This window comes from Lemur catta, chromosome 3 (assembly GCF_020740605.2).
Source record: "Lemur catta isolate mLemCat1 chromosome 3, mLemCat1.pri, whole genome shotgun sequence".
In the NCBI taxonomy this organism is placed as follows: Eukaryota; Metazoa; Chordata; class Mammalia; order Primates; family Lemuridae; genus Lemur; species Lemur catta.
The window spans coordinates 104,379,428-104,395,907 of NC_059130.1; the positions used below are offsets into that span (position 1 = coordinate 104,379,428).

A 16,480-nucleotide genomic window follows, 5' to 3' on the forward strand; every position below is an offset into this window, starting at 1 on the left:
ACTACGTTTTTCTTATCTCTGTGCTGCCACCAAAAAAAGGTTACAAGAGAATAGAACTCAATAATTATTTGCTAAACTGAATCCACTGCCAAACATTTGAGCTTCTACCATAAGAGTAAGGAACTCTAAAAGTATAACATTGAATAATCTCTGCTTTCAAAATTTCAGTTTAGTGCTGGAGGTCAAAAGACTGTAGGGAAAAAAAGAACTGCACAATTGTACAGACAATTTCGTTGTCTACCAAGATGCTCACTAACCACAGAACTGTTTTAAGTTTAAATTTAAATTAGTTGAAATAAATAAAATGAAAAAGTCAGTGGCTACTGTAATAGATAGCACAGATGTGGTACAATACAAAAATAAATATTTGCTCTTTGTCCCTGTTCCTGGCAAAGAACTCCTAAAATTCCTGGGATTTCCTGAGTGATAAGAGTATATTTTATTATTCACAATAAGACCCTTTTGATCACACCTGAGGTTACACTAATGAGATGACAGAATGAGGCCCCTAGATGCTAATCTCTATTTGCAGCCGCTACCCAGTGCTAGCATCACCACCTCAGCTCCACTTTAGATCATTAGGCATTAGATTCTCATAAGAAGCACGCAACGTAGATCCCTCACATGCGCAGTTTACAGTAGGGTTTGTGCTGCTATGAGAACCTAATGCCACCAATGATGTGACGGGAGGTGGAGCTCAGGCGATGATGCAAGCAATGGGGAGCAGCTGTAAATACAGATAAAGTACTTGCTTTATTTATATTTGCTTGCTCACCACTGCAGGATTAGAGGGTTGGAACTTTTTTTTTTTTTGGAGACAACGTCTCACACTAGGTTGTCCAGGCTAGACTCAAACTCCTGGGTTCAGCAATCCTCCTGGGACTAAAGGCACGCACCCACCCAGCATAGAGAGTAGTAAGTTTTAGTCCCACCCACCAACCCTCCAGCTCAAGGAAGGGGAGGGATGGGGCCTGGAGACTGACCTCTGGAAAAACTCAAGAATCTGTAAAGTTTTGAGGTTGGTAAACACATCCTAGTGCTGGGAAAGTGGCATACCAGAGAGGGCATGAAAGCTCGCCACCACAACTTGCCCTACTCCACTCCACCCATACCTTGTCCGATGCATCTCTTCCACGTGGCTGTTCCTGGGTTACATCCTTTACTATAAACTGTATAATTACAATATACTGTAATACAAGTTATCATGCACTGTGGCTGTTTGAGGCGCAACAGCAAAACTAGCACTAATTTCTTTATCCTTCTTAAAAATCTCACACATAGAAGATTCGTTCTTACCATAGATCCTAGCAAGCCCAGCATAGGATTTTTTTTCTCTCCTTATCGAGAACTTTTAACTTTTCCCTTAAAGGAAACACTTTAAGGCTTCTTTTTGGCATATTTGAATTGCAGCATGACTGCTCTATTTTGGAATCATTAAGTAAAATAAGGCTTTCTTGAACACAAGCACTGCCATACCAGACAGCTGTGACAATAATCAAGAAGGCTACTAAGTGACTAACATGAGAATAGCATATACAACATGGATACACTGGACAAAGGGATGATTCATGTCCCAGGTGGGGAGGAGCAGGATGGCGAGAGATTTTATCACACTGCAATTTAAAACTTATGATTGTTTCTGGAATTTCCCATTTAATATTTTTGGATCTCAGTTGATCTAGCCTGAGACCACAGAAAGCCAAGCCTCAGATAAGGGGCTCCTAATGATGAATAAAAAAAAATTTTTTTTTAAGACAGAGTCTCACTCTGTTGCTCAGGCTAGAGTGCCATGGCATCAGCCTAGCTCACAGCAATCTCAAACTCCTGGGCTTAAGCAATCCTCCTGCTTCAGCCTCCCAAGTAGCTGGGACTACAGGTGTGCACCACAACACCCAGCTTATTTTTCTGTTTTCAGTAGAGACGGGGTCTCACTCTTGCTCAGGCTGGTCTCAAACTCCTGAACTCAAGGAATCCTCCTGCCTCAGCCTCCCAGAGTGCTACGATTACAGGCGTCAGTCATTGAGCCCAGCCAAAAAAATTAAAACTAAATTTCCAACACTGAGTATTAATAGTGATCTTTTAAAACATTTGTTAATCTCAAAGATTTTATGAGTGTTTTAAGCCACTTCTTAAAACTCTGAGATAATTACAGATTCATATGCACTCAAAAGAAACAATGTAAAGTGTTTTCCTGAGTTCTGTGAGCTGTTCTGGCAAAGTCTCAAAGTTAAGGGGTGGCTTGTGGGAACCTCTTATTTACAGCTGGTTGGTCAGAAAGAAATACAGGTGGCCCAGGACTTGTGACTGCCTTCTGAAGTGGGGGCAATCTTGCAGGACTAAGTCCCTTTAACTCGTAAGATGTGATATTAATTCGAGGCAGATAATGTCAGAATTGAATGGAACTGTTGGACATCCAATTGGTGTCCAGAGAATTGGTGTCAGAAAAACAAATCAGAAAAGATATAGAACATTTCTGTCATTGCAGAAAGTTCTACTGGACAACACTATGAGAGGAGAAAGAAAAATCTAGTTTAGATTTGAGTACTAGGAAGGAGTCTTCAGCACAGTAGTGGCTAAAGAACTCTTGAGAAACTAACTCAAATCAGAGTTTACTTTCCTGAATCAAAGATGTTAGGATCTAATCAGACCAGAATTATTTCCTAACTCAGTCCTTTCAGGATGAGACTTAATCTTCCTCCTTTACAGGCAGAGAAGCTAAGATACACCATAAGGAAGTCAACTGTTCAAGTTATCCAATAAACGAACAGAAGATCTCAGGATTGGAGCTCCCAGAGTTTCCACCTAATTATTTGGCTCCCTGAGCTCTCCCGCTGAGGCTTGTCTCAGCACAGCTGTCAGACTGACAGATTCACTTGTAACCTGTCAGCCCCAATCAGAGGCATCACCTGACAGGGTATGGACACAAGTGAGATGAAGACTGACTGCTGGAAGGTCACAGGCCTTTAATCCCCACATAGTCCCCAAAGTGTCACATAAATGTTCAAGCAAGAACGAGACTCTCAGGCACTGGCAAGAACACTACCAAGAAAATCTGTCCTCAGACAAAAAGAAATGTACAACCCATGGGGTAGGGATGAGTTCCACCTCATTAAATCTGAGACAATATAAAATGAGAAACTTAATTCTAGGCTGCTGACTGCCAGCTTGAAAACTACTGGTAAGCCATTCCTAATGCAAAGATGTAATCTGCAGCATAGTAGTCTTCAAGGCTGGAGGCATCGTTTTTTTTTTTTTTTTTTTTCTGAGACATTGTCTCGCTCTGCAGCCTGGGCTAGACCTAGCTCACAGCTACACCAAACTACCGTACTCAAGCAATCCTCCTTCCTCAGCCTCCTGAGTAGCTGGGACTAGAGGTGCACACCACCACACCCTGCTAATTTTTTCTATTTTTAGTATAGACAGGGTCTCACTCTTGCTCAGGCTGGTCTCGAACTCTTAACATCAAGCGATCCTCCTGCCTCGGACTCCCAGAGTGCTAGGATTATAGGCGTGAGCCACTGCGCCCGGCCAGCATGGCTTTATTATCCAAAGATCAGCTGTTGGACTTTTTAAAAGAAACTTTTTTTTTTAATTGCAAAAATGAAAGTGCTTTTTCCATGTACATCCTTTCCTTAGCAAACCAAACTCCCCAGAGGTTACCATTGTTAATAATTTGTTGAATATACTTCCTGACTTTCCTTTAAACATAGGCAATAATTTTTAAAATATAAAGGAAAATATATATGTAAAGACATACATACACTTGCTTTAAAACGGTAGGGAAGGGGTATGTATGTAAACTCTTCTGCAACATGTTTTTTGATTTTATTATCTTGGGACATCTTCCTATGTCAGGAAATTGAGATCTATCTTGTTTCATCAATTCTAAGATGCACTTTCTTTTCCCCTCACTTTAACATCTCTGAAATTGAAATGTTTCTCATAATCAATGGTGTCTTATTGCTATCAGTCAGGCAGCAGTGTGATGGAATTGTGTGAAAACCTTCCATTGACACTTTCTGGTAAAATGAAGCATCAGAGTGTTCAGAAATACAGTTATCATTCTTTTTATTATCATCTGTATAGTCCACAGCACAGATGTACATAATTTATCTAACACTCTATTGTAAACTAAATTCCCCAAAGAATTTCTGTATTAAAATAGTAAGCACATTAAAAATATTAATAGGCATTGCCAAAGTCTGAGAATTTATGTTCCTAATAATGAATAAAAGTGCCCATTTCCAACACTTGGTATTAACAACAATCTTTTTAAATATTTCTTAATTTCAAAGATTTTGTGAGTGTTTTAAGTCACTTTTTAAAAATATCTGAGATAACTGTAGATTCATATGCATTCAGAAATAACAGAGATCCCATGTACACTGTACCTAGTTTTCTCCAATGGTAATATATTGCAGAACTGTAGTATACTGTCATGACCAGGAAGCTGGCATTGATACTGCAGTATAAGAAATACATATTTAGTCCAGGCACGGTGGCTCACACCTGTAATCCCAGCACTTTGACCGAAGCAGGAGGGTTGCTCCAGGCCGGGAGTTCAAGACCAGCCTGGGCAACATAGTGAGACCTTATCTCTACAAAAAAACAAAAACAAAAACCCTAAACAATGAAGTTTAGAGAGTCGGTGAACATATATCCATGTGCCAGGAGGGTAGCACACCCCAATTCCACAGGGACAGAGGCTCCAGCATTCACAACCCTTCAGGCCTCAGCCTGTGTACCTCCTCATCTGATTGTTCTTTTTTATCGTTTCTAATAAACTATAATAATAGTAAGTATAGCATTTTTCTGAGTTCTGTGAGTTCTCAATTCATGCTAGCAAATTATCCAACCTGGGGGGAGGGTGTGAAAATCCCTAAACTGTAGCAAATTCAGATAGAATATGCATAACCTGGGGACTCGATACTTGGGACTGGCATCTGAAGTGAGGGCAGTCTTGTGGGGTGAGCCCTTATATCTGTGAAATCTAACACATAGGTAGTAAGTATCCGAATTGAATTGAACTGAATTGTTGGGCATTCAAGGCTGGGAGTGGTAGTTCATGCCTGTAATCCTAGCACTTTGGGAGGCTGAGGCAGGAGGAATGCTTAAGTCCAGGAGTTTGACACCAGCCTAAGCTACGTAGTGAGATCCTGTCTCTACGAAAAATAGAAAAATTAGCTGGGTGTGGTGATGTGCACCTGTAGTCCCAGCTGCTTGGGAGGCTGAGGCAGGAGGATTGCTTGAGCCCAGGAGTTTGAAGTTGCAGTGAGCTATGATGACACCACTCCACTTTAGCCCAAGCAACAAAGTGAGACCCTGTCTCAAACAAACAAAAAGTAAAATAAAATATAATGAATTGTTGGACATTCGATTGATGTTGGAGAATCAGAGAACTGGAGAATTGTTGGTGTAGGAAAAAACATCTCAGATACAATCCACCAGATCTTGTTTGGATTTCCCATTTTACTTGCACTCATTTGGGTTTGTGTGTATATCTGTATGTATTTAGTTCCATGTAATTTTACCACATATGTACCTTCATGTGTATCCACCACCACAGTCAAGACACAGAACAGGTTCATCTCCACAAGGGCCCCTCACATTGCTACTTCCTCCCCATACTCCCTCTCTCCTCCTTAATCCCTCTCAACTACCAACTAATCTGTTCTCCACTTAGGTAATTTTGTCTCTTCAAGAATGTTACATAAGGCCAGGCGAGGTGGCTTACACCTGTAATCCTAGCACTCTGGGAGGTCAAGGCAGGAGGATCCAAGTTTGAGGTCAGGAGTTTGAGACCAACCTGAATAAGAGTGAGACCCCATCTCTACTAAAAATAGAAAGAAATAAGCTGGGCAACTAAATATAGAAAATAAAAAATTAGCTAGGTGTGGTGGCGCCGGCCTGTAGTCCCAGCTACTCGGGAGGCTGAGGCAGGAGGATCTCTTGAGCCCAGGAGTTTGAGGTTGCTGTGAGCTAGGCTGACGCCAAGGCACTCTAACCCAGGCAACAGAGTAACACTCTCTCTCAAAAAAAAAAAAAAGTTAAAAAAAAAATTACATAAAAATATTTGCAAATCATATACTTGATATGGGACTAGTATCCAGACTATACAAAGAACACCTACCTAACTCAACAATAAAAAGAAAAATAACCCAATTTTTAAAAATGCAAAGAATTTGGACATTTCTCAAAAAAAGATATACAAATGGTCAATAAACACATGGAAAGAGGCTCAACATCATTAGCCATTAGGGACATGGAAACGTAAATCAGAACCACAATGAGACAATACTTCACACCCATTAGGATGGTTATACTCAAAAAGATGGTTAATAACAAGTGTGGACAAAGATGTACGGAAAGTAGAACCCTTATGCATTGCTGTTGGGAATGTAAAAAGGTGCTGTCACTTGGGAAAAACAGTTTGGCAGTTCTGTAAAATGTTATACATAACAGATGACCCTGTGATTCCACTCCTAGGTATATATCCAAGAGCAATGAAAGCATATATCCATATGAAAATTTGTACACAAATATTCATAGCAACATTATTCATAACAGCAAAAAAGTGGAAACAACCCAAATATCCATCAACCGATGGAACTGCAATAAATTAATTTGGAATGGCAATAAAAACGAATGAAGTACATGCTACAAAACAGATGAATCTTGAAACATTATGCTAAATGAAAGAAACCACTCACAAAAGACCACATATTCCATTAGAAATGATTCCATTTATAAAAAATGTGCAGAATAGGCAAACATACAGAGACACAGTATTATAGGTTGGTGGTTGCCTAAAGCTGGGGGACAGAGAGAATCTGGAGTGAACACTAATGGGTACAGGGTTTCTTTCTGAGATGACAATAATGTTCTCAAATTAGATTGTGGTGATAACTGCAAAACTCTGAATATACCAAAAACCACTGAATTATACACTTAAGTGGGTAAAATGTGGGGTAGTGAATTATATCTCAATAAATCTATTTTTAAAAAATTAAGAAACATTTAAATTAAGAGTGTTATATAAGTGGAATCATAAACTGTATAATCTTTTGGGATTGGATTAGCTATTTTTCCACTCAGCATAATTCTCTGGAGATTGATCCAGGTTGTTACCTGTATCAATACTTCATTCTCATTCTTTTTTCTCACAGAGTAGTATTCCATTATACAAATGTACCACAAAGTAACTGAGTAACTTTTTAATCAGTACTGAGAATGAGTATCTTAATATAGTACAAAAAAATATTTTTTTCTCCTATGAGTTGTCTTTTCATATCCTTGGCCCCTTTTTCCTCTTTATCATATGTACTGCAAATTCTTTTTCCCAACTTAACTTTGCTTATGAGGATTTTTGCAATTAAGTTTCTTACTTTTATGTAGTGAAATATTCTTCTATATTTTCTTCTATTATTCTTATACTACATTTTTTTCTTTTTCGGAGACAAGGTCTCACTCTGTCAGCCAGGCTAGAGTACAGTAGTGTCATCATAGCTCAATGCAACCTCAAACTCCTGGGCTCAAGCAATCCTCCTGCCTCAGCCTTCCGAGTAGCTGGGACTATAAACGTGCACCACCATGCCAAGCTAAAATTTTTTATTTTTTGTAGAGATGAGGTCTCACTATGTTTCCCAGGCTGGTTTCAAACTCCTAGTCTCAAGCAATCCTCTCACCTTGGCTTCCCAAAGTGTTGGGATTACAGGAGTAAGCCACCGTGCCTGGCCTTTTTTTGTTGTTCTTTTTTTTTTTTTTTAAATTGAGACAGGGTCTCAGTCTATTGCCTGGGCTAGAGAGCAGTGGAGTCATCATAGCTCACCTTGCAACCTCAAACTCCTGGGCTCAAGCAATCCTCCTGCCTCAGCCTCCCAAGTAGCTGGAACTACGGATGCATGCCACCACACCCAGCCAATTTTTCTACTTTTGTCTTTTTTATCAAGGGAGAGCACAAATGCAGTCCCCCGCTACCACAAATAATGCGGTCAAGTTTTCCACATTTGGGGAAATGGCAGGGGTCAGTACATCCAGAGTGCAATGGATTAGCCTTATCCTTGGAAAACCACCTTCATGATCATGGTATCTCCCCTGCCAGGGAAGTATAATTTTTTTCTATTTTTTGTAGAGACGGGGTCTCGCTATGTTGCTCAGGCTGGTCTCAAACTCTTGGCCTCAAGCAGTCCTCCTGCCTCAGCCTCTAAAGAGCTGGGATTATGGGTGTGAGCCACTGTACCTCCTTTTTTTTTATTCAAATGTTAACATCTTTAATAAATCTTTAACTTATTTTAATGTAAGAAGTTAGCAGGTTGAGTCTTTGGATCCACCAGAAGTGTGATATAGTAGAAAGCCCCCTGGGCTAGGATTCAGAAGGCTTGGGTTCTAGTCCCAGCTGTGCCAATACCTAGCTAAATCACTCTGGGCAGGCCACCAGTGTGTAGAACCTACCTTTCTACATAACACAATTGTTTTGAGAAATAATAAGATTATAGACATAAAAGGGATTCTCCAAAAATGCTCAACAGATGTCTGTTTACAAAGAAAATTTAAAATACTATACATAATATATATGTATTATTTACAATACTATTTCCATTCCATGTACCTTACAATAGAAAACTTACGATGTCAGCCTCAAAGAGAAGTAGCCTGTCCTCCCCAAAATCCTGTGTCCACAGAGGTCAAGTGACTTGCCTAGGGTCACAGGTGAAGTCTAGGGAGGAGCTGGTTCCAGAAATGAACCCAGTTAGCTATACCCTAGCCCTCCCCTAAGTCATAAAATGCCATTCTTCTGATAAGACCTGCCAACTAAAAATGAACTGTCATTACTTGTCTATATTCATATTTAGACCAAAAAAAAACAAATAAAAAATTACTGTCTGAAAATTGTATAGCCTATAATTAGGATATGGTGAGGGTGACAGCAGAGAGTTGAAATGGAAGGGCTAAATTTCAAGTTATAGCGTCCCACCTTGCTTCCGACAGCCTGGGATTTTGATAAATGCTCCATAGTCTGTCACCATAGCAACCTATAAAGACAAAAAAAAAATCAGCGTCACACAAATGAGAATCTTTCTTCCATAGCACTTACCCTAGTCTCCCTGAATTACTAGTTGGTACCAACTGCCTCTGTCTGCTACAAAGCTGCCTAAAAATGATGCGCTGTCAAATATTCTTTCTGTTCTTTTTGAAATTTAGACTGACAGATTATGTGTACACACATTAATAACACTGGTGAGATTTTTTTTTTTTTTTTGAGACAGAGTCTCACTCTGTTGCCTGGGCTAGAGTGCCATGACGTCAGTCTAGCTCAGAGCAACCTCAAACTCCTGGGCTCAAGCAATCCTCCTGCCTCAGCCTCCTGAATAGCTGGGACTATAGGCCTGCACCACCACGCCTGGCTAATTTTTTTTTCTATTTTCAGTTGTCTGGCTAATTTCTTTCTATTTTTAGTAGAGACGAGGTCTTGCTCTTGCTGAGGCTGGTCTTGAACTCCTGAGCTCAAGTGATCCTCCCACCTCGGCCTCCCAGAGTGCTAGGATTACAGGCATGAGCCACCATGCCCGGCCAACACTAGTGAGATTTGGAATGTTGTCATTTGGTATGATGGTACCAAAGAAAGTCCAAATCCTACAACTACTGAAATCACCAAAGGAGATTCATGAACAAAAGGAACAAATAGCAGAAAACCAGGTAAAAAGTTACACTTTATATTAGCTGGGACTGAGGCCTCCAATCCCAATACAGAGAACATTAATAATTTGGGATTCATCATGTAGGACATCCCTTAATCATAAGCTTCAAATCAAACCAGACCATACAGCATACTATATTTCACTCCAAATCTGAGTCTTGGGTTTTATCAAGATAATTATATAAAAAGCCAATACACAGACATCTGATAGAACCTGAAAAGATGTAATCAGACAGAAAAAGAGTTATCCCCAAGTCTTTTACAGAATTGGTCTAATATAAATAAATTAGAGGCTTGATGGATCTAGTACAGCCTAGCAGCACAGCCAGGTATAGCACAGATATTGATTCTATGTAACAGGCAACTACTAAAGAAAGGCCCAGAGCCCTTGCCAAGTAAATACTTAACTCAGGCTCTATCTCTCTCCTTCAGCCCACCCTACCCGCCATCTGCAGACTGGGGGTAATATTGTCACTATAGACTGAATTTATCACTAAATTCATTATTATTTGTAAAATATTCAATACAATCTTACATATATATAAACATTATTCTTTTCAGTGCCTTTAATTAGTTGCTTCATCTTGGGCAATCACTGTTGCAGCTTTACCACAACTAAAACAAGAGGACTAAGACAATCCCTACTGCATTGCTATTCACTAATATATATTGAATAATCACTACATGCAAAGCTATTCAAAATGCTTTGCATAATCCTCATGTCACTGTATGAAGTTGGTATTATTATTCCCATTCAACACACGACAAAATAACACATGAAGAGATTAAGTAACTTACCCAAGGTCCAAAGCTAGTAAGTAGCAGATCTGGGATTTGAACCCAGAGTATCTTAACTACACTAGAGCTGCTCATGGGTTCTCTTTAATTATAAAACTCTAATGGCCCAAAGCAATATGATATCTGATATCCTATCTGCTCCTGGCAACAATCCTAGGAAGTATATAAGGTAGGTCCCTATGTTGCAGATGAGGCAAAATAGTATAGGTATAGCAGGGCACAGTAGCCCCAGCTACTCAGGAATCTGAAGCAGGACAATCACTTGAGCCCAGGAGTTCCAACCCAGCCTTGGTAACACAGCAAGATCCTGTCCCTAAGAAAACTTAAAAAAGAAAAAAAAAAAAAAGAAAAAAAAAATTTTTTTTTTTTTTTTTTTTTTCAAAAAGAGAATAGCATAGTAAGTGTTGAAATAGCATAGGCTTTAGAGTGAAAGATGTGTCTTCTAATCCCAGCTATGCTATGTCCTACCTGTGGGATCTTGAACACAACTTGCCTTTCAAGGCTTAAGTTCCCATTTGTTCTCACTGTGCTGCTGCTGATAACAAATGATGTACATAAAGTGCCTGGCACTGGCATCTGGCACATACTGTACATTAACAAGGTACAACTTTTTAATGATTTGCAGTCCAAGATAATGAAGTACAAAAAGATTAGTGACTGGTTAGAAGGCACACGGCTAACTTAGACAGAACCTGGGTCCCCTGACTCCTACTCCAGTGCCTCCTACTTCACCAAATATTATCATCACTTGCTTCAATATTAGGATGGAAATAGAGAAAAACTTTCATTTTCCTGATTTTTTAATGGGGATATTGGGACAGCATGAAGATTACATTACAAACCAAAAGTTCTATATTCCTGTTTCACACTGATGAACATGCTATGCTGAGAGTCCCAAAGAAACAGCACAATCACACAGATACTTAAAATCAAGGCAAGGTGGAACCAGAGGAAAGACTTTAGAGATTAGCTGGTCCAATCCTGTCATTTTTCAAATGAGGAAAATGAAGACCAAAGACACAAAGTGCTTACCCAAGTTCACCAAGCAGTTTGTTCTGTGTAAAAGAGGGCCACATAAAAGATAAGTGTTTCCACTTTTAGTGAAAATCAAAGCAAATTCCATCTTTCTGAACCAACTCAAGGCCCTCTGATTGGCTTTTGCACCAGGGTTCTAGAAGGAGGGCTGAAAATTCTCATGTTGTGTAACAACATTAAAGAGCATAACTATCTAGCAAACTTAAAAGTAGCATCTGGAAGTTGGAGCTCAAATCACTCGGCTGCTGTAATTAAGACAATCTCACTTTTCAGTCCCAAAGCTCCAGTGTCATGTTATGGTCTTTACAGGTAATATAACAGACCTTAATTTGGCCTCTCCCAAAAGGAAAGGTTAATGTGCTCCAGAATGGATGCACTCAACTGTTCAGCTAGGAAAAGGCATTCTCTCCAATTCCAGCACCAGGTGTTTTCCATCACTGTGTCTCCTAGGGTGCAGTCAGAGTTGAAATTAACAGGATGGCACCTGCCGTAGGTGATCCCACAATCTGCCTGGTGTCCCAAGAACAATTAGTCAAATAGCTCAGGGGAAAAAATTCAATAATTATCTCAACTGAATTTAGGGCTTGGGTAAAATGAATTTCTCATCTTCATATTAGAAGTGGCACTGGCCTTGAAATTCATTATCCCCTAATGTAAATGAAGAATTTGAGGCTCAGAGACATAAGTTACTTGTGCAAAGTCACAAAGTTAGAAAGTAATACAGCCAGGTATAGCACAGACATTTTTTGACTTGCAGTCCAACGTTATTTCCACCTTGCCAACACCAATCTCCCTTCAGCATTTCTTTGGCAATGGCAAGCCTGAGCCAAGTCCTAACTCCCATTGCTATGCTTGTACCTCCTACCACATTTAATGGACTCTGGAACAAAGATGCCTCTCAGAGGATAAGGAAAGGATGCATATTGGCTTCTCAGCTATGTAATCACTTGGTTCCAAATCCCTATTGAGCCTACTAGGAACTGCTAGGATATGGGCTGCACCACTATTTTCTTCAAGGACAACCAGTCCTATGAGGCCAGGGGTCAATTTTATTCCAATGTTTACTAAGCACCTACTATGTGCAAGATACCATATCAGATTCTGTGAAATAACTTTATCATTTATTAATCATTGGGCAATTACTAAACTTCTGAGAAGAGTTTCCTTATCCATTAAATAGGGTTAATGATTTTTTCAGAGCAATTCAATAACACAGAATGTACGGAAGTACTAACAGACATTAAGCTAAAACAATTTTGTGAATTTTAATGTAACTTGTCTTCTTTGTAAATATTAGGCACTCATTAAATGTTGATTGGATGAATATCTTGAAAATATAAATCATCATAAAATTTCTCTTTCCCTAATTCCAAATCACTTCTAAACCATGCTATTGTAAAATGTGCTCTAGAAATAAGTTAGAACTATAAAGTTCTTTCTGAACATTTCCACAGACCATCCTTTCTTGATAGTAACATATAGAACCTACACTAATTCAAGCCCCATCCCGTTAGAAAAACTTGTAGGTCAGGAGCTACTTTACTAGAAATCTGAGTCAGTCTGCGGAGGACAGAGCACTCTTCCCCTTTCTTTTGTGTGGCACCTGACAAATGAGTGCTTCATGATCAGAAAAATCATTTTCACCTCTAGTGTTACCACTTCCTTTTTCTGGTACCTTACTAACCTTTGGGCATACCATGGGCCATAAAGAAAAATGACAGAGGCTCTGAAGAGCAGAGCTGTTTGCTATTTGTTAAAATGTTATTATTCTTTGTATCTTGGCTGTTATAAGTTGGGATCAACTTAACAGAAGCCAAAAGCCACAATTATCTATAACCAACTGACAGTCACAAAGTCTACCCTCAAAGACCTCACATTATTAGGAGGTGAAACTTTTATCAAACATAAAGTATGAATGCCAAGTATGAATGATATCCTTAAAGTACTATAGGCACTCATAAGACACTGAATACAATTTTTGGCTTTACTTTCACTTCACGAGGAGGGAGAAAAGGTTGAGGAATTCCTATGTCTCAAGGATTGTATTTTTATAGTTGATAGCTTATTTAACCATCACTGTAATCCTGTGGAAGTAGCTATTATCTCCATTTAATGAGAAAACAGACTCAAAGAGATTAAGTGACAGTCTCAAAGAACACACAGTAAGTAAAGGAGCTGGGACAGAATACAGATTCTGTTTGGTTCCAAAGCCTTTGCTCTCTAAATAAATACAATGCCTTTTCCTCCAAAGGTTGAGCATTCATTCAGTCATCAAAAATGTATCAAGCATTTCTGAATGAAAATCAATAGTAATTTTCTACCTACCCACCTAAGATTGAGATATACAACAATAGGCTGGATATAGTGCTTTACACCTGTAATCCTAGCATTTTGGGAGGCCAAGGTGAGAGGATTGCTTGAGGCCAGGAGTTAGAGACCAGCCTGAGCAACATAGCAAGACCCCTTCTCTACAAAAAACAAAAAAAAATTAGCTGGGCATGGTGGCACACTCCTACAGTCCTAGCTACTCAGGAGGCTGAGGCAGGAGGATTGCTTGAGCCCAAGAGTTTGAGGTTGCAGTGAGCTATAATGATGCCACCACATACTAGCCTACTAGCCTAGGCAAAAGAGCAAGACTCTGTCTCAAAAAAAAAAAAAAAAAAAAAGATACACAACAAAACAAAGTTCTGCCCTCATGGAGCTTTGTATCTTATGAAAAAGACAGACATTAAGCAAGTACATAATTCAATACAGGATGAACCCATTTATTCACGATGGGTAAAAAAATCTCTGAGGAGACAACATTAGGGATGAGACCCAAAGGGTGAAAGGAAGATGGTGGGAAAGCGGATAGAAGGAACAGTGCCTTAGTCCATTCCTGCTGCTATAACAAAACACCATAGACTAGACACCACAGACAGAGCACTCTTCCCCTTTCCCCACAGACTAGATAATTTATAATAGAAATTTATTTTCCACAGTTCTGGAGGCTAGGCAGTTCAAGATCAAAGCACCAGAAGACTGGTGTCTGATAAGGGTTCACTCTCTGCTTCCAGATGGCACCTTGTTGCTATGTCCTCACATGGCAGAAGGAACAGAGGAGCCAGGCAGCTCTCTAAAGCCTCTTTTATAAGGGCATCCCATTCACAAGGGCAGAGCCCCATGTAATTTAATCACATCCTCAAAGGTCCCACTCTTAATCCCCCATCGCAATGATATTAAGAGGTGGAGCCTTTAGGAGATGATTAGGCCATGAGGGCTCTGCCCTCATGAAGGAATTAGTGCCTTATAAAAAGGGTTTGAGTTTGCTCCTTCTGTCCATTCTGTCATGTGAGGACATAGCATTTGTTCCCTCTGTAAGATGCAGCAAGGCGCCATCTTAGAAGCAGAAAGCCGCCCTTACCAGACACCTAATCTGGTGGCGCCTTGGTCTTGGACTTCTCAGCCTTCCAGAACTGTGGGAAATAAATTTCTGTTCTTTATAAATTACCCAGTCTCAGGTATTTTGTTATAGCAGCACAAACAGACTAACTAGACTAACACAAACAGCATGTACACAAGTCCAGAAGAGAAACTAAGAGCTTAGAAGGTTCAGAGCTATAAGGAGGCCAGTGTGGCTGGACTATGAGTCAGGCTGAACAAAACAACATTATCAAGCACAGGCCAAGTCATAGAAGGGCCATGAAAATGAGTTTGTATTCAATTATATGAGAGGCCTCTGAAGAGCTGTGAGAAAGCAGCATGTCCAATCTGGGGGTTTTGGGTTTTTTTATGTGCCATAAAATGGTTCTGAACCCATCTGTTTTTAAAATGTTATTCTGGCTTCAATGTGAAGAACACATTAGAGAAGGGTTATAATAGAAGCAGGGATCTCAGTAAGGGCCAAGCAAGAGATGGAGAGCTTGCACTAATGGGGTACCGAGGGGATAAAGAAGTACATAGGCCAGAGATAGAATTAGAATTTGTGGATAAACTGAAGTGGAAGGGAAAATCAAGATCAGATCAAGAAGAGAAATCAAGGTTGATACCCAGGTGTCTAGCTTGAATTCCTGAACAGATAATGGTTCTATTTGCTGAGATGGAAAAGACTAGAAGAATAGAATTGCTGGGTGTCTTTGTCCGTTTGTGTTTCTATAACAGAACGCCAGAGACTAGATAATTTATAAAGAAAAGAAAATTTATTAGGCTCATGGTTCTAGAGACTGGGAAGTCCAAGATCGAAGTGCCAGCATCTGGCAAGAACATTTTTGCTGCATGATCCCATGACAGAAGGCAAGAGGGCAAGAGGGCAAGAGGAGAGAAAGAGATAAAACTTACAACCTCAAGCCCTTTTATAAATGGCATTAATCCATTCATGAGGGTGGCCCCACCTCCCAACCATATTGCATTGGGAATTAAGTTTCCAACATGTGCTTTTTAGAGTACATATACAAACCACAGCAGTGAGAAAAGGAAAACTCAGTTTAGAACATAAACTAGAGATGCTGTGAGGTATCCAAGTATGCAGGTATGTCAAGTTGTCTAGTATGCAGTTAGATGTTTGCAGCTTAGCAGAGCTATATGTGGTAGCCAAATGCTCCACTAGCCATTCCCATTTAATCTATAATGCTCAAGATAGTCTCAAGTGGACAGGGGCATAAAATGCAGTTGCTTTTCACTCTCAATCTATCATTAACATAAATGGTTTTCAAAGCAGAAAAGAATATACCTCTCCTTGGAAAATAGTGTAGAGAGCAGGCAAGTTTTCCATGGTCTCAGGCCTTCCTGAATTCATCCTTAATGTTCTATGGCTCCTCCATTTCTCTTCTACTAAAACTAATTCGAGTGTCCTGTCACAAAGAAATTAGACAACAATGAGAGAGATACCTGCATTAAAGAAGAAATGAATGCACAGACAGTTCACAGCTAGTCCCTACAGAATAACAGCATTAGATTTAACACCATGTGCTT

The 16,480-nt window shown here is 39.7% G+C and overlaps 1 protein-coding gene and 1 non-coding gene across 3 annotated transcripts in view; both read right to left on the minus strand.

The window, feature by feature from the left end:
- Positions 1-16,480, minus strand: part of ZCCHC17 (zinc finger CCHC-type containing 17) — a 55,893-nt gene that overhangs the window by 28,875 nt on the left and 10,538 nt on the right. For both annotated transcript variants that reach the window (XM_045548438.1, XM_045548439.1), the window contains exons 2-3: positions 16,239-16,359; positions 8,975-9,032 (exon numbers count right to left, since the gene is read on the minus strand). In XM_045548438.1, coding sequence (XP_045404394.1) covers positions 8,975-9,032; positions 16,239-16,304 — 124 coding nt within the window. In that variant the 5' untranslated portion in view covers positions 16,305-16,359. The remainder of the gene's footprint in view (positions 1-8,974; positions 9,033-16,238; positions 16,360-16,480) is intronic.
- Positions 7,946-8,109, minus strand: LOC123636056. The gene has a single exon (XR_006734298.1). It is a non-coding gene; the product is annotated as a U1 spliceosomal RNA (small nuclear RNA).